Source organism: Jaculus jaculus, chromosome 3, assembly GCF_020740685.1.
Source record: "Jaculus jaculus isolate mJacJac1 chromosome 3, mJacJac1.mat.Y.cur, whole genome shotgun sequence".
NCBI classification, from domain to species: domain Eukaryota; kingdom Metazoa; phylum Chordata; class Mammalia; order Rodentia; family Dipodidae; genus Jaculus; species Jaculus jaculus.
The window spans coordinates 60,049,146-60,071,944 of record NC_059104.1 but is presented as its reverse complement, the minus strand read 5'-3'; the positions used below and the strand labels follow the sequence as shown (position 1 = coordinate 60,071,944).

Sequence of the window (22,799 nt, the reverse complement as noted above, 5' to 3'; positions counted from 1 at the left end):
CTTTTTTTTTTTTTTTTTTTTTTTTTGAGGTAAGGTCTCACTGTAGCCCAGATGATTTACCTGGAACTCACTCTGTAGTCCCAGTCTGGCTTTGAACTCTTACTTCTGCCTCCACAGTGCTGGGATTAAAGGCATACACCCCCATATCCTGCCTATTTTTTAAAGTATTACTAAGAAATCCCTTTTTTTTTTTTTTTTCACGAATGATCTGTTGGAAATGACAGTTTGCTATTTGTTTTCATTTCCTTTACTAGTAGTGAGGTAATTTATTTGTAAATTTATTTGTTGTTCACTTGAACTTTGTTTAAATTACTTTATAATATCTTTTTGCTCAATAATTCTTTTTTTATTTTATTGGTTTTTTAAGTTAAAGTCTTGCTCTAGCTCATGCTGACCTGGAATTCACTCTGTAGTCTCAAGATGGTCTTGAACTCATGGTGATTCTTCTACCTCTGCCTCCTGAGTGCTGGAATTGAAGGCACACACCACTACACCTGGCTCAGTAATTCTTTATAATGTGGTATATTATTCTAGAACCATTGTTGGAGTAATCTATTGGACAGTTAGAATTGACAGAGAATGTGTCTCTGCTTGTGACATGGTACATGATTTCCTTTCAGTCTGTTTCCACTTTTATTGACGTAGCTTGTGCCCTATAGACATTTCAGAAAAATCTTGATTAGTCAAAAGTCCTGTTGACATTTATACCCCTTCTAGGGTCAGGGAACATTACCCAAGAAGGGACAGAAAGAATGTAAGAGCTGGGGGATGGGAAGGAGTGCTGTCAAACACTGTCTTCTAGACATGAAGTGGCCGTTGTATTTGTGAACTCAAAGCAGCTGTCCTTACCTGTAAAAGATTAGCCCCACCCTGAGGAGCTGTTGGAAGCTCTTGGTTACCTGGGAAGGGAGATCTATGTTCTTTTAAAAAATTATTGATTGATTGGTGTGTGTGTGTATGTTTATGTATGTGTATGTTTGCACCATGGCCTCTTGCCACTCTAAACAAATATTGGACACTTGTGCTAGCTTTTGTGGGTGGCTTTGGAATTGACCCTGGGTCAGCAGGCTTTGCAAGCAAGCACCTTTAACCGCTGAACCATCTGCTCAGCCCAGTTCTTTTGTGCTGGGATTAAAGGTATGTGCTACTACACCTAGCCTGTTAAGGTTTTTTGGGGGAACAGGGTCATGTTATTACTTAAAGAACTTTAGTATTACATAAAACAAGCTAGGATTGTGCAATAGATTTCCAACGACTGAAAAAAGCTACCTGTGAAGAAATCTTCACAGCCAACTTCTCATATGAATATGAAAATTATTCTGCATATTATTGAAATGTCATTAGAACAACTTCATTATCTTAAAAGAAAAACATTGCTGTTATTTAACTAAAGCTCCCCATAAACACAGTGATCACTGTGAGTTCAAGGCCAGCCTAAGACTACATAGTGAATTCCAGGTCACCCTGGACTACAGGGAGACCTTACCTTTTAAAAAAAAGGGTGGGGGAGCTGGAGAGATGGCTTAGTGGTTAAGGCGCTTGCCTGTGAAGCCTAAGGACCCATGTTCTCTTTCTCTAAATAAATAAAATTAAAACAAAAGCAAAAAATAATAACAGGGCTGAGGAAATTGCTCAGTGGTTAAAGGTGCTTGGTTAGAAAGCCTGCCAGTATGGGTTCAATTCCCCAGTCACCCATGTAAAGCCAGATGCACAGTAGTTCATGTGTCTGGAGTTCATTGCCGTAGCAAGAGGTCCCACTGCTCTCTCTCTCTCTCCTCTCAGTCAAAATATTTTCAAAAATGCAAACTGAAAGCCTGGCATGGTGGTGCACACCTATAATCCCCACACTTTGGATGATGAGTTAGGAGGATCACCATGAGTTCAAAACTAGGCATGGTGGTGCATGCCTTTAATCCCTGTACTTGGGAGGCAGAGGTAGGCGGACTGCCATGAGTTCAAGGTTGCCCTGAGACTACACAGTGAATTCTAGGTCAGCCTGGGCTAGAGTGAGACCCTACCTGAAAAAAACAAAACATTCAAACTGGATTTAATCATAAGGAAGTATCTAAACCCAAATTGGGAGATAGTCTATGAACAAATGACTTATACTCATTCAGAACTATTAAGATTAGCTAGGTATGGTGGTATATACCAATATATAGGAAGACCCTGACTCAAAAAATAAACAGAACCAGGCATGGTGGAGCACACCTTTAATCCCAGGCAGAGGTAGGAGGATCGCTGTGAGGTCAACCTCACCCTGAGACTCTGTAGTATAATCTTGGTCAGCCTGGGCTAGAATGAAACGCTACCTTGAAAAACTAAAATAAACAAACAAACAAAAACACAATATATTTACTGAAACAAAGCTCATCTTTATAGAAGCTAATATGTTTAGGAAATATGTCTATAGTATTTTGGGTTAAAGGAGCAATATATACCACTTTCAAACATATCACAGATAAGATCAGAAGACAACAGTAATAGACATGGTTAAATATTTGAATTGGAGGGATATGAGTTAAGCTTATATGACAATTCTTTGAGCTATTTTATAATTTTTCTAAATTTGAAATTATTTCAAAATAAAAATAAATAAATAAATAGGAGTGGGGTGTGATGGTGCATGCCTTTAATCCCAGCATTGGGAAGATTGAGATAGGAGGATCGCTGTGAGTTCAAGGCCAGCCTGAAACTACATAGTGAATTTCAGGTCATCCTGGGCTAGAGGAAGACTCTACCTTGAAAAACCAGAGAGAGAGAGAGAGAGAGAGAGAGAGAGAGAGAGAGAGAGAGAGAGAGAGAGAGCGCGCGCGCGCGCGCGCAAGTGAGAGCACACCACAGCCTGTAGCTACTGCAAACAAACTCCAGATGCATGTACCACCTTGTGCATCTGGCTTATGTGGGTACTGGGGAATCAAACCTGGGTCCTTAGGCTTTGCAGACAAGCCCCTTAACCACAAAGCCATCTCTTCCAGCTCCTGTTTTTTTTTTAAATAACTTATGTGTATGTTATTATGTATGTTATGTATACATACACATTTTTACAAGCAGAGAAAGAGTTTTCTTTCTTGTTTATTGGGGGTAGGGTTTCACAGTAGCCTAGGCTGACCTGGAATTTTTAATATATTTTATTTGTTTATTTGAGAGAGGGAACGAAAGAAGCAGATGGAAGAGAGAATGGGCATGTCAGGGCCTCCAGCCACTGCAAGCAAACTGCAGATGTGTGTACCTCCTTGTTCATCTGGCATACATGGGTACTGGGGAATTGAGCCTGGGTTCTTAGGCTTTGCAGGCAAGCACCTTAACCAAACAGTAAAAGTAAAACAAAATGTATTTAGGGGGCACGTTGGAGGGAATAATATATCCATTTAGCCAGATAATAATAGTAGTTGCTTCTCTTCTAGGGCTTATGACCTCTCAAGCTATAGGGTTTTGGGGTGTTGAACCTGGGTCCTTAAGCTTTGTAGGCAAGGGCCTTAACTGCTAAGCCATCTCTTCAGCTCTGAAATTTTTCTTATAACAATCTATGGCTTCTGGATACATTATCCGCTTCCACAGGATAATTTTGCCCATACTCTTAAAATATATATATGGATATGCTAGAAGAAATAGATTTCCACATGGCTTAGTCATATGTCTTTAATATATTTTTTAATTTTGGGGGGAGAGAGATTGAAAGAGGCAGATATAGAACGGGTATGCCAGGTCCTTCAGCCATTGCAAATGAACTCCAGGAGTATGTTCCACCTTGTGCATCTTGCTTACTGTGAGTCCTGAGGTATTGAACATGGATCTTTTGGCTTTGTATGCAAGCGCATTAACCACTAAGCCATTTCTCCAGCCCTCTTTAATATTTTTTGTTTTTAAATTTCATTTTATTTATTTGCAAGAAGAGAGAGAGAGAGATAAAGAGAGGAGACAGACAGAGGGAGAGTAGGTATGCCAGGGCCTCTAGCCACTGCAAATAAATTCCAAATGTGTGCCTCCCCTTGTACATCTGGCTTATGTAGGTACCGGGGAATCGAATTTGGGTCTTTTGGCTTCACAGATAAACACCTTAACCACTAAGCCATCTCTACAGCCCCCAATGCTTTTTTATTTTTATTTATTTGAGAGAGAGAGAGAGAGACAGACAGAGACAAAGAGGCAGATAGAGAGAGAATAGATGTTCCAGGGCCTCTAGCCGTTACAGATGAACTCCAGATCCATGTGCCACCATGTGCATTTGGCTTACGTGGGTACCGGGGAATTGAACCTGGGTCTTCAGACTTTGCAGGCAAGTGCCTTAATGGCTAAACCATCTCTCCAGCCCTGTAAAAAATTTTGATTAACCCTCCCACCCTTTCCTTTTCTCCATTCCCTCCTCTTAGAGGATCTCCCTACCAGTGTTCTGCTCCTCTGCTTACATATCAAGTATACTCTCTCCTTAAAGCTCTCTCCCCTTTCTCATAGCCTTTTGCTCACTTCCTGGGATCTAGTACTGACTTTTATTCCAGTATGCATACAAGGCTAAACTTTTAAATCTAGGATCCAAGTATGAGAGAGGACATGTGGTATTTGACTTTCTGAGCCTGGTTGCCTCACTTAGTATATATTTTTTCCAAATCCTTCTATTTCCCTGCAAACTTTATAATTTCATGTTTCTTTACAGTTCAGTAAACCTTCATTGTATAAATATTCCACATCTTCATTATCTATTTATCAGTTGATGAGCATCTAGGCTGGTTCCATTTCCTCGCTACTGTGAACAGAGCAGCAACAAACTCATGATTTTTTTCTGTGAAAATGTTAGATTGTACACTTCATTTGTATTCAATTTCTTGGTTAATGCTAAGCATTAATGATATCTCACTTTTTTACTAGTACCGTTTAAAATTGTAGTTTTAGCCAGTTGTGGTGTCAACACTCCTTTAATCCCAGCACTTGGGAGGCAGAGGTAGGAGGATCACTGTGAGTTCAAGGCCACCCTGAGACTACACAGTGAATTCCAGGTCAGCCTGGGCTAGTGAAACCCTACCTTGAAAAACCAACATAAACAAATATTTAGTTTTATAACATTACCCAATAAAAACTTGGTTGTTAGGATACAAGGACCAGGCATAGTGTCATATGCCTGTCTGTAAAGCACTGTACAGTGAAGGTAAGATTAGGTGATCAAGATCAGGTACATAGTAAATTCTAGCCCCGTCTGTATATAAGACAGCTAGAAGGATGGCTTAGCAGTAAAGCATTTGCCTGGGAAGTCAAAGGACTCAGGTTCAATTCCCCAGGACCCATATGAGCCAGATGTACAAGGTTGCACATGCGTTTGGAGTTCATTTGCAGTGTCTGAAGGCCCTGGCATGCCCTCTCTCTATCTGCCTCTTTCTTCCTCCCCTCCAAGTAAAAAAAAAAAAAAAATTTTTTTTTTAAATACACAAGATGAATGGTGAAAAAGTTTGTGTGTTATAGCTATGTAGTGCTATAGCCTAGGATTGCCTAAGGAGTGGGAGTAGAGCCTGGTGTGATGGCATACACTTGTAATCTCAGAATTTGGGAAAATGAAGCAAGAAGATCCTAAGGTTAAGGTTAGCCTGAGCTACATAGACCTGTCTCAGAAAGCTAAATCAGACTTCATCCAAAAAAGAAAAGAAAAGAAAAAGAAAAAGAAAGAAAAGTATGTGATGATAGACAGAAGTGCTCTGAAGTACAGAGTAGCATTCGGAAGTAGCTTAGTGGTAGAGCACTTGCCTAGCATGCATTAATAAAGGTAAAGTAAGCTGGGCATGGTGGCACATGCCTTTAATCCCAGCACTCGGGGGGCAGGGGGACAGAGGTGGGAGGGATCCCCATGAGTTTGAGGCCACCCTGTGACTACAGAGTAGGTTCCAGGTCAGTCTGGGTTAGAGTGAGACCCTACCTTAAAAAACCTAAATAAATAAATGTAAAGTGTAAACCCTTTTAAAAAAGATTTTGTTGTTAAAGTTTTTTTAAAGTTCTATTTATTTTATGTTAATTATTTATTTGAGAGAGAGAGAAACAGTGAGAGAATGAGCATGCTAGGGCTTCCAACCTTCCAAATGAACTCCAGATGCATATGGCATCTGTGCATCTGGCTTATGCGGGTCCTGGAGAATCAAACCTGGTGCCTTTGGCTTTGCTGGCAAGCGCCTTAACCACTAAGCCATTTCTCCAGCCTTTGTAAAACATCTTTAGGTGGTGGTGAACAGAAGCAAAACTTTAAGAATAATAATCCTTTAATAATCCTTTCTTTATTCTCTCTTCCCCACTCCAGCTTGGTGATCCAGCTATATTTCCGGCTGTAATTGTGGAACATGTTCCTGGTGCCGATATTCTCAATAGTTATGCTGGTCTAGCTTGTGTGGAAGAGCCCAGTGATATGATTACTGAAAGCTCACTGGACGTTGCTGAGGAAGAAATCATAGATGATGATGATGATGACATCACCCTTACTGGTATGTGTTTCCATTTCCATCCCAATTTGATGTGGTACAGTTTTAGGTAGCGCCTCAAAGTTTTTGAGGCATAGAAAACCCAAAGCTATTTGTTTTTTTTAGTAACTTTATTATTTTCACGAGCTAAAAAGCCCATGGGAAGAAGAAAACTTCACATTCTGTCATTTGCCCTGCTTCAGATTGCTTATTTTAATTTTTATTTTGTTTGTAAGCAGAGAGAGAAAGAGAGAGGTGAGGAGAGGGAGATAGAGAGAATGGGTGCACTAGGGCCTCTAGCCACTGCCAATGAACTTCAGATGCATGGGCCACTATACATCTGGCTGTCAGGCTTTGGAAGCAACTCCCTTTAATGACTGAGCAATCTCTCCATCCCCATAAGATTGCTTTTTTATTTTCCCTTTTATTTTACTTTATTTTTTTGGATTTTTGAGATAGAGTTTCATTCTTGCTCAGGCTGACCTAGAATTCACTATGTAATCTCAGGGTGGCCTTGAACTCATGGTAATCCTCCTACCTTTACCTCCCAAGGGCTGGGATTAAAGGTGTGCACCACCACAACTGGCTTTTTTTTTTGGTTTTTTGTATTGTTATTTTAAAAAATATTTTATCTTTCTTATTTATTTATTTGAGAGAGAGGAGAGAGAATGTATCACCAGAGTCTGTGACTACTGCAAGTTAACTCCAGATGTATATGCCACTTGGTGCATCTGGCTCTATGTGGGTACTTGGGAATAAAAACCCAGGCCATCAGACTTTGCAAATAAGTACTTTTAACTGCTGTGCCATTTCTCTAGTCCTAAATATCTATCATCTAAATGTTTGCCTGTCTATCATCTATTTATTTGAGAGAAAGGAGAAAGAAAGAATAGGCATGTCAAGGCCTCTCAACTGCAAATGAACTCTAGACCCATGCACCACTTTGTGTGCACCTGGATTTATGTGGGTAGTGGGGAATTGAACCTAGGCCATCAAGCTTTGCAAGAAAACACCTGCTGAGCCATCTCTCCAGCACCCTATTTTTTTTAAAAAAAATTATAATTAACTTTCTTTAAAAAAATGTTTTGCTGGGCGTGGTGGTGCACACCTTTAACCCCAGCACTCAGGAGGCAGAGGTAGGAGGATCGCCATGAGTTCAAGGACACCCTGAGACTCCATAGTGAATTCCAGGTCAGCCTGGGCTAGAGTGAGACCCTACCTCGAAAAACCAAAAAAAAAAAAAAAAAAAAAAAAGTTTTGTTACTTTTGTTTATTTATTCGAGAGAGAGAGAGAGAGGAAGAGGCAGGGAGAGAGAGATAGAGAGAGACAGACAGAATGAGTGTGCCATGCCAGGACATCCATTCATTGCAAATGAACTCTAGACATATGTGCCACCTCGTGCATCTGGTTTATGTGGGTCCTGAGGAGTCGAACCTAGGTCCTTTGGCTTTGTAGGCAAGTGCCTTAACTGCTTTCTAGCCCCACCCTATTCTTTTTTCCTAAGTATATTGAAAAAAAAAAAAATGACATGTTAGAGAGATCAGACCTACTCATATCATTAAATCCTTACTGAGTCCCATTTTCCCCCCTTTGGTATGTTGAGATAGAGTCTCGCTCTAGCCCAGGCTGACCTGGATCTCACTGTGTAGTCTCGGGCTGGCCTTGAACTCACGGCGATCCTCCTACCTCTGCCTCCTGAGTACAGTGATTAAAGGCATGCACCACCATGCCTGGACTAAGTCTTTTTTTTAAAAAAAAATTATTTTATTTATTTATTTGCAAGCAGAGAAATATAGAAGAGAGACAAAGGGAACGGGCACTCCAGAGCCTCCAGCCACTGCAAATGAACTCTAGGTACATGTGCTACTTTGTGCATCTGGCTTTACTGGGGAATCAACTTGATTTGGTAGGCTTTGCAGGCAAGGTCCTTATCTACCAAGCCATTTCTTTAGCCCCTGAGTCCTTTTGTATATGCCCAAATCCTTTCCAGTCTACTCTAATGCCCATAGTTACTTGTTCTGGAAAATGATTGAATATCAGAAAAACAATTATTGTTTTCCCCCTAGAGTATGTGCTCTATTTTACTAACCCTTTTTCCATTAGCTTCTTGCAAAAATTTTTTTTTTTCTCTATAGGGGCTTGAACCCAGAGCTAGGCAAGTGCCCCACCACTGAGTAACACAGTGTTTGTTTGATTGTTCCTTTTTTTTTTTTTCAATTAAAAGCAGAGCTAGAAAGGTTGCTCAGTGGTTAAAGGGGCTTGTTTGCAAAGCCTGGTACCCTGGGTTCAGTTCCTCAGTACCCATGTAAAGTCAGATGCACAAAGTGGCACATGACCTGGAGTCATTTGTAGTGGCTAGAAGCCCTGGCATGCTAGTTCCCTCCCCCTTTGCAATTATCTGTATAATCTGGGCACATGTCTTTAATCCCAGCACTCAGGAGGCAGAGGTAGGAAGGATTGCCAGATTGATCATAAATTTAAGGCCATCCTGAGACTACATAGTGAATTCTAGGTCAGCCTGGGCTAGACTGAGATCCTATCTCAAAAAAAAAAAAAAAAAAGGAAAAAAAGAAAGCACAGGCACCAACATATGAAATGTACATACAAAGTTTCTACTTAATAAAATTAAAAACTGAAGCTGGGCATGGTGGTGCACACCTTTAATCCCAGCACTTGGGATACAGAGGTAGGAGGATTGCCATGAGTTCAAGGCCATGCTGAGACTACATAGTGAATTCCAGGTCAGCCTGGGCTAGAGCGAGACCCTACCTCAAAAAACCAAATAAATAAATAAAAGTAAAAACCCAAAGGCAATTACTTATTTAGTTCCAATATTATTTTATATTGATACAAACTTTAAGTTGCAGTTTTAAACACATATAAGCTCAGTATTAAGTGGTATATTCTGATTCAGGCCAACAGTATGTGAATTTCAGAACAACAGATCTACTGTAGATAATTCTATTTATTCTCTTTTTTTCTTTAAACATATTGTAGTTGAAGCTTCTTGTCAGAATGGGGATGAAACTATTGAAACTATTGAGGCTGCTGAGGCACTTCTCAATATGGATTCTCCTGGCCCTATGCTGGACGAAAAGCGGATAAGTGAGTGGTGATGATTGCTTATGTTTATGTACTTTGTAGAGTTACTCGTGCCATCTCTACTACATGGTAAATGTCACTGGAACAGAGGTCATGTTTTGTATTTTGGGAGTCTAAAGCACATTTTAAGGTACAGTAGGAAGTGAAGCTTTTTGAAACAATAAAGTACTTTGTTCTTTATCAAATAGTGTACTATGCACAATTTGTCTTCTACATTGTCATTTGTATTTGAATCCAGTGAATCCAAACTAGTGTGAATTAGTTACCTCTACAGATAATCATCATTGAAGAGGCAAAAGCCCATTGAACATTTTACTGTTTATGGCATAAAATTCATGGGCAGGTAATGATTCTGTTTCTAAGCACTTTGTACATCTGGCTTTATGGGGTATTGGGGAATTGAATATGGGCTGTCAAGCTGGGTAAGCTTTATAAACAAGAACCCTTAACCATTGTGCCGTCTCTCTAGCTCCTCTTATTTTTATTTTTTAAGGTAGGGTGTTAACTCTAGCCCAGGCTGACCTGGAATTCACCCTGTAGTCCCAGGTTGGCCTCAAACTCGGAGTGATCCTCTGCCTGCTGAGTGCTGAGATTGTGTTACCTGTTTTTATATACTTGTTCTCCTGCAGATATATATCTATATATATATATTCCAGTTTTTATATACTTGTTCTCCTGCAGATATTTCTGATAGGGAAGGCCTCAAACCTAGAAAGATACTAAATCAATTCGGGATATTTATTGAATATTTGCCATATACACAGTAGTATTATGTTATGCATTAACAGTATAAAAATGAATAGATATTAGTCCTTTCCTCAATTTTATAATTTAATTTTAAAGTCACTTGTGTAAATAATTAAAAGCCAAAAATAAAGCTCATGGAGCGTGATAGCAGAGTGTTATGGAAGCATTGAGTACTCCAGCCTAAAGCATTAAGACTGGCTTTATTGGGCTGCAGGGATAGCTTAGTGGTTAAGGCGTTTGCCTGCAAAACCAAAGGACCCAGGTTCAATTCCCCAGGACCCCCATTAGCCAGATGCACAAGGGGGGGGGGGGCGCATGCATCTGGAGTTCGTCTGCAGTGGCTGGAGGCCCTGGTGTTCCCATTCTCTCTCTCCTCCTTTCTCTGTCAAATAAATAAATAATAAAATATTTTTAAGAAAAGACAGGCTTTATTGAGGGAATGTTTTAACCTGAGCTGAATGACAAGCTCTTTTTTGTTTTAACTTTTTTAAACAAAAATAATTTTAGCCTGGTGTGGTGGCACACGCCTTCAATCCCAGCACTCGGGAGGCAGAGGTAGGAGGATTGCCGTGAGTTTGAGGCCACCCTGAGACAACATAGTGAATTCCAGGTCAGCCTGAGCTAGAGTGAGATCCTGCCTTGGGGGGTAAAAAAATGTGTGTGTGTGTGTGTGTGTGTGTGTGTGTGTGTGTATAATTTGAGAAAGAGAGAGAGAGAATGGGCACGCCAGGGCCTTTAGCCACTGCAAACCATCTCCAGACACATGTGCCACCTTGTGCATTTGGCTTACATAGGATCTGAAGAATCAAACCTGGGTCCTTAGGTTTCGCAGGTAAGAGTCTTTTAACTGCTAAGCCATCTCTCCAGCCCTAAAGTATTTTTTTATTGACAACTTCTATAATTATTGACAATAAACTATGATCATTCCCTCCCCTCTCCCACTTTCACTTTCACAAATCTAGTCTCCATCATATCCCCTCCCAAATAATCTGTCTTTTCTTTTGATGTTATCATTTTCCCATCCTATTGTGGAGGTCCTGTGTAGGCATTGTGAGGTCATGGATGTCCAGGCCATTTTGTGTTGAGACTAAATTATAAGCAGTCTTACCCTTCCTTTGGCTCGTATATTCTTTCCACCACCTCTTCCGCAATGGACCTTGAGCCTTGTGATAGATATGTTTCAGTGCTGAGCACTCCTCTGTGACTTCCTGTCAGCACTTTGGGCCTTCTGAGTCACCCCAGAGGTCAATGCCTTAACATTAAGAGAAGTGCTTACCAGGTAGTTTGGTGAGCATAATATATGCATTTAGCCAGACACCAGCAGGTGTTACACCCGTAGGGATCGTGACTTCCCCAGTCACAGGTTTCAGTACCAAGCTTGTATTCCCTCTCATGGAGTGGGCCTCCATTCCAATTCCAATTAGAGAGCTGTTGGTTTCCATAACAGACATGCCACTGTTGCACCCATTGGCACATTTGGCCTGGCTGGTCAAATTTAGGGCTTGCAGTGTCCACTGTTTATCTCCAATAGGGCTTCATGCAGTGTAGCTTTTTCCAGCTTTCTGTCAGCTGGTCTACATGGAGGAGGTTTTCAGTTCAGATTCAGCTTGATTTCTCAGTGATCTTGCAGCCCCAGCATGTGGAGTCTTCAGCAATAGGGTCTTATTATCTATTCCTGGTGGGAAACCAAGAGCTTTGACAATGGCCTATAATGTTTTGGGGGCATTAGGGACCTCTCTTGCCAACAACTCACTGGAAGGTATCCCATCTCTGGCACTGAAATTTTTCTAGTAACAATCTATGGCTTCTGGGTGCACCATTGTCAAAAAAAGTAGGTTTCCATATGGTTTATTCATACCCTCTTAAATTCTGATTAACCCCATTTCCCCATTCTTCCTTTACTCAATCTCTTCCCCTAACCTCACTTAGGCCATTCCACCCCCAGTAATTTGTTCATTATTTACATATATACAATACCATCCCCTTAAGTCCTCTCCTCTCCTCCCTCCCTTATAGCCCCTTTCTAGCTTACTGGCCTCTGCTACAGATTTTTACCCCAATTCACATACAAGTCTAGACATTTGTAGCAGCGAGGATCTATATATGAGAGAGAACATGTGGCATTTGGTTTCTGGGCCTGGGTTACCTCACTTAGTGTAATCCTTTCCAAATCCATCCATTTCCCTGCAAATTTTATAATTGCATTTTTCTTTACTACTGAATAGAACTCCATTGTATAAATAATGTACCACACCTTCTGTATCCATTCATCAGTTGAGGGACAAATAGGCTGGTTCCATTTCTTAGCTATTGTGAATAGAGTGTCAGTAATCATAGATATGCAAGTATCTCTAAGGTAGTAAGAGGAGTCCCTAGGTTATATGCCTAGGTGTGGTAGAGCTGAGTCATATGGCAAATCTATTTTCAGCTGTCTCAGGAACCTCCACACTGATTTCCACAATGGCTGTACCAGCTTATACTCCCACCAACAGTGGGTTCTTCTTTTTCTGCAGCCACGCCAATGTTGATTGTCATTTATTTTCTTTATGATAGCCAATCTGACAGGAGTGAGATGGAATCTCAAAGTAGTTTTAATTTGTATTTCCTTGATGGTTAAGGATATACAACATTTTTTAGATGTTTATAGGCCATCTGTATTTCTTCTTTTGTGAACTCTCTATTTAGTTCTATAGCCCATTTTTTAATTGGGTGGTTTGATTTCTTATTATTTAATTTTTTGAGTTTTTGTATATGCAGATATTAATCCTCTGTAGATTGCCTCTTTGCTGTAGACAAATAAACTCTTAAAGAGACAGGAACAGGCATTCTTGTTAGAGGGGATGGACCCAACTACAGGCAAAAACCCTTAAAAGGAATATAAAATTGAGAACAAGGATTTTTTTTATAGCCAGAGTGGTAAGGAAAATGTAAATGGAAAGGTAGTTTAATTTAGATTGTTGGAGCTTTGAAAGTCACACTGTGGAGTTTGGGAGTTCCAAGCAAGTTGTTCTTAACAGTTTTCCACAGTAAACTATGGGAACATACTTTTCCTAGAATTTTTCCTTTTATTTTTAGTGTATAAAGCATTTGTATAGAGAAAGCGTGTAGTAAGGTCAGACTTGGGTTTCAGAAAATGGAAAGGAGAGACAAGATAGACTGATAGAAAGGCCTATGATGAAGCCGGGTGTGGTGGTGCATGCCTTAAATCCCAGCACTTGAGAGGCAGAGGTAGGAGGAGTGCCATGAGCTTGAGGCCACCCTAAGACTACAGTGTAAATTCCAGGCCAGCCTGAGCTAGAGTGAGACCTTACCTCAAAAAACCAAAAGCCTCCCCCCCCCAAAAAAATAAACCAAACCTGTGGGCTGGAGAGATGGATTAGCGGTTAAGTGCTTGCCTGTGAAGCCTAAGGACCCCGGGTCGAGGCTCGGTTCCCCAGGTCCCATGTTAGCCAGATGCACAAGGGGGCGTGCGTGTCTGGAGTTTGTTTGCAGAGGCTGGAAGCCCTGGCGCGCCCATTCTCTCTCTCTCCCTCTATCTGTCTTTCTCTCTGTGTCTGTCGCTCTCAAATAAATAAAAAAAAAAAAGAACAAAAAATATTAAAAAAAAAACAAAAAAAAAAAAACAAACCTGTGATGGCCCAATCAAGCAGGGACCTGTTTAGTAAGATCCTGGATTAGGACAGAAATTTAGTTGATTTAGAACATGTAGCTTAGTTGAGAGAAAGCTCATTCAGCATGCAAAAAGCCCTGGTTATTCCTACTCTAATCTTTTTTTTGAGTTAGGGTCTCACTCTAGCCCAAGCTGACCTATTCACTACGGAGTTTCAGGGTGGCCTCGAACTCATAGCAATCCTCTACCTCTGCCTCCCAAGTGCTGGGATTAAAGGTGTGCACCACCATGCCCGGCTTACCTACTCTAATCTCTATAGAAACTGGAAATTATTTTGGTTTATAAAATACAGTTAAACTGGGCATAGTGGTGCATGCTTTTAGTCCCAGCACTCAGAAGGCAAAGGTTAAGAGGATCACCATGAGTTCATGAGGTCAGCCTGAGCTAGAGCGAGACTGTACTGCAGGAGGGAAAGACCCACAATTGATAACTAATTGATTTTTTTTCCCATTAGGTAATAATATATTTAGTTCTTCTGAAGATGACATTGTTGCCCCAGTTACCCATGTTTCTGTGACATTAGATGGGATTCCTGAAGTGATGGAAACTCCACAAGTACAAGAAACTTATGTGGACTCACCAGGTGCCACATCACCAGAACAGCCTAAAAGAAAGAAAGGTAAGAGTGGTTAAATTGTCTTTCTTTTTTTTTTCTTTCTTTTTTATCCTTTAAGAGTGGTTAAATTGTTAAGGATAAATAGCCAACTCTTTTTTTTTTTTTTTTTTTAATTTGAGAGTAACATAGAGAAAGAGGCAGAGAGAGAGGGGGAGAGGGAGAGAGAATGGGCACGCCAGGGCCTCCAGTCACTGCAAACAAACTCCAGATGCATGCGCCCCCTTGTGTATCTGGATAACGTGGGTCCTGGGGAATCGAGCATTGAAACGGGGTCCTTAGGCTTCAAAGGCAAGCACTTAAACTGCTAAGCCATCTTTCCAGCCCAATAGCCAACTCTTAATGTGGAATCCAAATACAATTTTGTTTGTTTGTTTGAGGTAGGGTTTCACTCTAGCCCAGATTGTCCTATAATTCACTGTGTAATCTCAGGTTGGCTTCAAACTCACAACAATTCTCCTACCTCTGCCTCCTGAGTGTTGGGATTAAAGATGTGCACCACTACACTGAGCTATGTATCTATGTATATGTAAAGGTTTGTTTTTTGTTGTTGTTGTTTTGTAAGAGGCATGGTCTCACAGTAGTCTAGGCTGACCTGGAATTCACTATGTAATCCTAGTCTGGCCTGGTACTGCTCCTTCCTCTGCCTCCTAGGTGTTGGGATAAAAAGCATGGTCCCCATGCCCAACTATTATTTTTAAAATATTTTTATGTATTTGTAAGTAGAGAGAAAGAATGAGCTGTCAATCTTCACAAGCAAGCAACTTTAACTGGTGATCCATCCCTCCAGCCCCACAAATATATTCTTTTTATGTGTGTGTTTTCAAAGGCATGGTCTCACTCTAGCCCAGGCTGTCCTGGAACTCTCTATGTAGCTCCAGGCTAGCTTTGAATTCACAGTGATCCTTATATTTCTGCCTTCCAAGTGCTGGGATTAAAGGCGTGAACCACCATGCCTAGCAAATGAAGGCATTTCTTGATACTAGAATTATTTTAAAAATATCTATTCATTCACAATTGTTCTGAACATCTGAAGATGCTTGTACAGGAGAGTCTTATTAATTGACAATGGGCGTCACTGGAATAACTTCTAAAGAAACAATACCTGGTCTTTAGATTTTTCAGTACGTGTGTTAAGACTTGTATATAACTGAAATGTCTGTTTTCTAAGACTAACAATATGATCCACCACACCTGGCTCCAATTTCTTTAGTACTACTGTCCTACTTTGTTTTTATTTGGGGGGCGGGCTTAAAGTAGGGTCTCACAGTCCAGGCTGACCTGGAATTCACTACGTAGTCTCAGGGTGGCCTCAAACTCACGGTGATCCTCCTTCTTCTGCCTCCCGAGTGCTGGGGTTAAAGGCGTGTACCACCACACCTGGCCTAAGACAGCAGCTTTTATAAAATTGTATTGGTGGTTATACATTCAGCCTACGCCTGGCATAAACAAAATTTTAAAAAGATCAGGTAGGACTTCAGTGGACTGATGGAACATAGATTTACCTTCCTACTTTGAAACAACTAAAAACAGACAAAATATGTAGGACAGCTAGGCATGGTGGTGCATACCTTTAATCCCAGCATTTGGGAGGCAGAAGGAGGATCACTGAGTTTGAGGCCACCCTGAGACTACGTAGTGAATTCCAGGTCAGCCTAGACTGTGAGACCCTATCTTGAACCCCCTCCCCCCAAATAAAAACAAAGTAGGACAGCAGTACTAAAGAAATTGGAGCCAGGTGTGGTGGCTCATGTTGTTAGTCTTAGTTCTTTGGGGTCTGAGGCAGGAGGACTTCTACAAGTTTGATGCTTGCGTCTAATCCCAGCTCTTAGATAGAGGCAGGAGGATCAGAAATTCTGGGTCATAGCAGCTACATAGCAAATTTGAGGGCAGCCATAAACAGGTAAAAAAATTAAATAAGCAAAAGGGTTAAAAACATGGTTTAGCAGTCAAGGTGCTTGCCTGCAAAAGCCTAAGGGTGCAGGTTTGATTCCCCAGTACCCATGTAATCCAAATGCACAAGGTAGTGCATGTTTCTGGAGTTTGTTCACAGTGGCTGGAGGCCCTGGCATGCCCATTCTCTCACTCTCTCTCAAGTAAGTAAATAAAATATTTTTATTTAAAGGAAAAAAAATCCAGCTGTGGTGGTGTGTGCCTTTAGTCCCAGGACTCGGGAGGCAGAGGTAGGTGGATCACCGTGAGTTCGAGGCCACCCTTTGACTACATAGTGAATTCCAGATTATCTTAGCTTAGAGTGAGACCCTATCACTAAAAACCAAAAATTTATTACTAATTTTAAAAAGTTGTTTATTTATTTATTTGAGAGTGACAGAGAAAGGCAGATATATATATTGAGAGAAGGGTGCACCAGGGTCTCTAGCCACTGCAAATGAACTGCAGACATGTGCACCCCCGTGTGCATCTGATTAATGTGGATTCTGGAGAATCGAGCTTCGAACCGGGGTCCTTAGGCTTCACAGGCAAGCGCTTAACCGCTAAGCCATCTCTCTAGCCCTTATTGCTAATTTTTAGTCCCAAGTTTTAACAATGTCAAAAATGTTGTTTGAAATTATTTACTTATTTATTTGAGAGAGAAGAAGTGCCACAGCAAGCCAACCCCAGATGCATGTGTCGCTGGGCATATGGCTTTGCATGGGCACTGGGGAATTGAACCTGGGCCAACAGGCTTTGCAAGCAAGTGTCTTTACCTACTGAGCCATCTCTCCTGCCTGTTCTCTGAAATAGCAAGAAGCACTATCATGGTTATCTCAAAGACAAGATACAGTATTTAGCATTTTAGTCTCATCTTCATAGAGGAGCTGATGTTCAATTTCTGTATTTGTGCAAAGCGAGTAGTCTACCATTGAGCTGCATCTTAAGTCCTAAAGTATCATTTCTTAAATTTGTGATTGTGATCTAACATGCCTAATGTTTTATTTATTTATTTATTTTGAGGCTGACCTGGAACATACTCTAGGCTGGCCCTAAACTCATGATGATCCTTCTACCTCAGCCTCCTGAGTGCTGTGACTAAAGGCATGTACCAACACACCTGATCTGTAATGTTCAGGTTTTACTGGATATTTTTCTTTTAGCAAACAGCTTTTTGAGAGACCAGTTTCTGTGACCTATATGTAAAGCATTTGCTACCCAGAATAGCTAAAATTGCTCTTTTTTTCTTTCAACTTTGAGGGCAAATATTTATGCAGAGCTATTCTGATTTCAGGAAGAAAAACAAAACCACCACGACCAGATTCCCCAGCCACTACACCAAACATATCTGTGAAGAAGAAAAATAAAGATGGGAAGGGTGAGTACTACTATAGTATCTTTATGTAATCCAGATCAACTAGCATTTAGATGCTTTGTCGTAACTCCAGGTTTTAAGTAGAAATCACCTTTCTTGTCATTCTCACCTTTCCTTCCCTTCCTCCTTTTTATTTATGTGCATGCACACTCCCCTATTGCTGCTTGCACCACTTTTTGCATCTGGTTTATGTGCGTGTCTTGGGAATTAAACTTGCTCTGGCAGGATTTGCAAACAAGGGCCTTTAATCACTGAGCCATCTTCCCAGCCCCTCTTTTTTTGAGGTGGGGGGTTGACGTAGGGTCTTTAGCCCAGGCTGACCTTGAGCTCACAGTGGTCCTCCTACCTCTGCCTTCCAAGTGCTGGGATTAAAGGTATATGACACCATAGTAGGCTAACTTAAGATGAGGATCTCATATGCCAGGCTGGCCTTGAACTTCATATGTACTTGAGGATGACCTTGAACTCCTGATCCTACTGCCTCTTACCTTATCCAGCTCACTAGATTTCATTTTTTCATTGTTATTTTTTGTTTTGGATTTTGGTTTTTCAAGGCAGGGTCTCACTGTAGCTAAGGCTGACCTAGAATTCATTATGTAGCCTCAGGGTGGCCTCGAACTTACGATCTCACAATGATCCTCCTACCTCTGCCTCCCAAGTGCTGAGATTAAAGATGTGTACCCCCATGCCTGGCTAGATTCCTTTTTTTTTTTTTTTTTTTTGTCGTTGGTTTTTCTTTTTCATGGGTTTTCAAGGCAGGGTCTCATTTTAGTCCAGGCTGATTTGGAATTCACTATGTAGTTTTAGGGTGGCCTCCAACAAACAGCAATCCTCCTCCTGATGCTGGGATTAAAGGTGTGTGCTACCATGCCAAGCGTAGGCTTTGGTTTTTCAAGTTAGGGTCTCACTCTAGCCAAGGTTTATCTGGAATTTACTCTGTAGTCCCAGGCCTTGGAACTCATAGTGATCCTCCTACCCCTGCCTCCTGAGTGCTGGGATTAAAGGGGTACACCATCACACCAGCTCAACAGTTTTCTTATTTTGAGGCAAGCCCAACAGACAGGTCCTTTTTTTTTTTTTTTTTTGACTAGATAGAGAGTGAGAGTAAGAGAATTGGCACACCAGGGTCTCCAGCCTCTGAGATCGAACTCCAGACCTGTGAGCCCCCTTGTACATATGTGCAAACTTGCATGCTTCAGTCACTGTGCATCTGGCTTACATGGACCTGGAGAATTGAACTTGAGTCCTTAAGCTTTGTAGGCAAATGCCTTAACCGCTAAGCTATCTCTCCAGCCCAGTTTTCTTGATAATAATCAAATAGAACTTGTTGCTGCCAAAGGCTTATACAATGCACTAATTAATTTCTGTAAATAGGCTGATATAAAGGAGCCCAAGAAACCCATGTGAGTTATTTCACATACCCATCAGAACAAACTAGTCTAGCCGTGTATGTAATGATGCTTCTTAAGAGTTTGGCCAGCTTAGCATTCAGCCCCTAGATCCCTATTATGTTGTTTTGAAGTTATAGGGTTTAGAACTCCTGATCACACTTGAAGACAGCTATCATAGTTGATCTGCTGATTAAAGGGTTTGTACCACTTTTTCATATTTTCTTATATGTGACTGCTGCTTTTGAATTTATTTAATGTTTTAATTTGGGTGTGCCCTAATGTATGTGCCACTTTTTGCATCTGGCTTTACATGGGTGCTGGCTAATCAAACCTGGGTCATTAGGCTTTACAAGCAAGCACTTTAAACCACTGAGCCATCTCAGTTCAATTTTTTTTTTTTTTCGAGGTAAGGTCTCACTCTATCCCAGGCTGGCCTCAAACAACGATCCTCCTACCTTGTCCTCCTGAGTGCTGGGATTAAAGGTATGTATCACCACTCCCAGCCCAATTTTTTGTTCATTCACAATTTATATATACAATTTATAATGTACTTTGGTCATACCTCCTATCACCTTCTCTTTCTTCTCTTCTTTTTAACCCCTTCTTCCCAGCTAGTCCCCCTTCTATTTTGATGTTGTGTGTGTGTGTGTGTGTGTGTGTGTTTTGGGAAAGAAGGTGAACCACTGAATTTAATTAGGATTGCTTACATGAGCTTGGATGAAGAATAATTTACTAGAGCACATTTAATTTATTAGTAGCTATACCACTGATGAAAATGTCTTCCCCTCCCCCAGCAACCACTTGTTTTGTTTTTGTTGTTTGTTTCTGGTTTTTTATTCCCCCACAACCATTACTTGCCAATAACTCCTAAGGGAAGGATGTGGGCCTTAGGCCCTCTTCCATCATCTGTAATGGTGTGTTAATTGGCCCAGTATTGTGCAGGTCTTATGGAGGTAATGACCGATTGCTTTGAGGACATGAATGCAACAGCCATGTTATGTCTCCAATACAGAGTTCCATAGCATTCCTTCCCATCCTGTGGTACTTACATTCTCTCCATCTCCTCTTCCACAGTGTTCTTCCCCTGGAAGGCGTGATAAGGAATTCTCATTTAGCACAGAACTTTTCAACAGTTATTTTTTCTTAGCACTTTTGATGACTTTTGAGTTTCCCCAGTAGTTACCACCAACTGCAAAAAGAAGCTTCTCTAGGGGAGGGGATATGATAGAGAAAGGAGTTTCAAAGGGGAAAGTGTGGGGAAGGAGGGTATTACCATGAAATATTTTTTATAATCATGGAAGTTGCTAATAAAAATTTGAAAAAATTAATTTAAAAAAAGCTTCTCTGACCAAAAGTTGAGAGCAGCACTAGCTGATGGGCATACACAGAAATATTTAGAGAGCAGTTTAATGAGGGCACAACATATTCATTCAGCAAAATAATAGTAGTGGCTTCCTGGCTTCCCTCCTAGAGCCTGAGCTCCCCCAGCCAACCATTTTCCTCCATTTTCAGTGCAAGGCATCACGTTCTCTCCAGTGAAACAGGCCTGAAATCCATCAGAAAGCAGTTACTCTCAAAGCAGTCATGCCAGCACACTTTGCCTAGCTGGTCAGTTATATATCATTCTGGGCTCACCACTGGCAAAGGCTATTGATGACTTTTCTCTCCCAGAAGCCTACATAGCACTTTTCACCACTATGAAAGCTAGCTAGCTGGAAGGAAGTTTCTAGCTCAGTTCCAGCTTGACTTCTCTGTGTCTTGCAACTGGTGCATGTGATGTCTTCAGCCATAGGGTTTTATATGTGATGGTTCTTAATGAGGCAGACAAAAATCTCAAAGTGTGTTCTTCCTAAGTAATCAAGAATGTCATTGGGCAGAAGGGATGACTTAGCAGTTAAGGTCTTTGTCTACAAAGCCAAAGGATCCAGGTTCAATTCCCCAGGACCCACGTAAGCCAGATTCACAAGGTGGCACATGCATCTGGAGTTCATTTGCAGTGGCTGGAGGCCCTGGCATGCCTATTCTCCCTCTTTATCTGTGCTGCCCTTCCCCAAATAAAATAAAATTAAATTAAAAATGCATTTAAAGAAAAAAAGAATCTCATTGACAGGATTGCCTCTGTTCAGACATGTGAGAGTAATAAAAAGATCTGTATTAGGTCCCCAAAATAATGACTATATCACCAATATTATGTAAATTATATCAGAAATAATTAAGTCATATTTTGTGCAATGTAGATGGAACTTATAAAACTTCAAGTTGTGGGTTTTGTTGTTCTTTTTTTTCCTCTGAGGTTGGGTTACTCTAGCACAGCCAGACCTGGATCTTACTCTGTAGTCCCAGACAAACATCAAAACTCACAGCTATCCTCCCTCTGCCTCCCAAATGCTGAGATTAAAGGTGTGTGCCACCACACCAGACTCTTGGTTCTCTTTTAAAGAACAATTTGCTTCCTTAAATATAGCTAGGTGAGTTCAAGGCCACTCTAAGACTACATAGTGAATTCTAGGCCAGCCTGGCCTAGAGTGAGACCCTACTTTGAAAAACAAAACAACAACAAAAAAGTATATACGTGTGTGTGTATGTATACATAAATAAATTGGTGGGTTGGAGAAATGGCTCAACAGTTAAAGGCATTTGCTTGCCAAGCCTGACAGTCTGGGTTCAATTCCCCAGTACCCAGATAAAGCCAAATGCACAAAGTAGCACGTGTGTCAGGTTTGTTTGCAGTGGCAAGAGGTCCTGGCATACCCATACTCACTCCTTTTCTCTATCTGTGTATTCCACTCTCTCAAATAAATAAAAATAATTTAAAAAATAAATTGCTTTTGTTTCAGGAAACACCATTTATCTTTGGGAATTTTTACTGGCTCTACTCCAAGACAAAGCTACCTGTCCGAAATACATCAAATGGACCCAGCGAGAAAAAGGCATTTTTAAACTGGTAGATTCGAAAGCAGTTTCTAGATTGTGGGGAAAACACAAAAACAAACCTGATATGAATTATGAGACCATGGGAAGAGCACTCAGGTATGTGGGGTTTTTGTGCTAGGAGTATCATTTTCTAAATGCTAAAAAATTAAGAAAATAAGCCAGGTGAGATGGTGTACACCTTTAATCCCAATACTTGGGAGGCAGAGGTAGGAGGATCACTGTGAGTTTGAGACTACTTAATGAATTCCAGATCAGCCTGGACTAGAGTGAGGCCCTACCTTGGAAGACCAAAAAGATCTTAAGCCTGGGCATGGTGGCACTAACCTTTAATGCACTAGGGAGGCAAAGGTAAGATTACCATGAGTTTAAGGCCAGTCTGCAACTACAGAGTGAGTTCCAGGTCAGCTTGGGCTAGAGTAAGATCTTAACCTCAAAAAAAAAAAAAAAAAAAATCTTAGTTATGAGGCTTATTATAGTAGAATAATGCTTCAGTATTAACATTAGCATTTTTGGAGGGATGGGGTTTTCGAGGTGTAGGGTCTTGTTCTAGCCCAGGCTAACCAAACCTCACTATGTAGTCTCAAGATGGCCTCAAACTCA

The 22,799-nt window shown here is 40.9% G+C and overlaps 1 protein-coding gene across 1 annotated transcript in view; it reads left to right on the top strand.

The window, feature by feature from the left end:
* The window catches only part of Elf1 (E74 like ETS transcription factor 1), a 92,737-nt gene that overhangs the window by 43,424 nt on the left and 26,514 nt on the right, over positions 1 to 22,799 (top strand). The window contains exons 3-7 of the mRNA XM_004650999.3: positions 6,278 to 6,458; positions 9,433 to 9,540; positions 14,409 to 14,573; positions 17,794 to 17,877; positions 22,103 to 22,295. Of these exons, the coding sequence (XP_004651056.1) occupies positions 6,278 to 6,458; positions 9,433 to 9,540; positions 14,409 to 14,573; positions 17,794 to 17,877; positions 22,103 to 22,295 (731 nt within the window). The remainder of the gene's footprint in view (positions 1 to 6,277; positions 6,459 to 9,432; positions 9,541 to 14,408; positions 14,574 to 17,793; positions 17,878 to 22,102; positions 22,296 to 22,799) is intronic.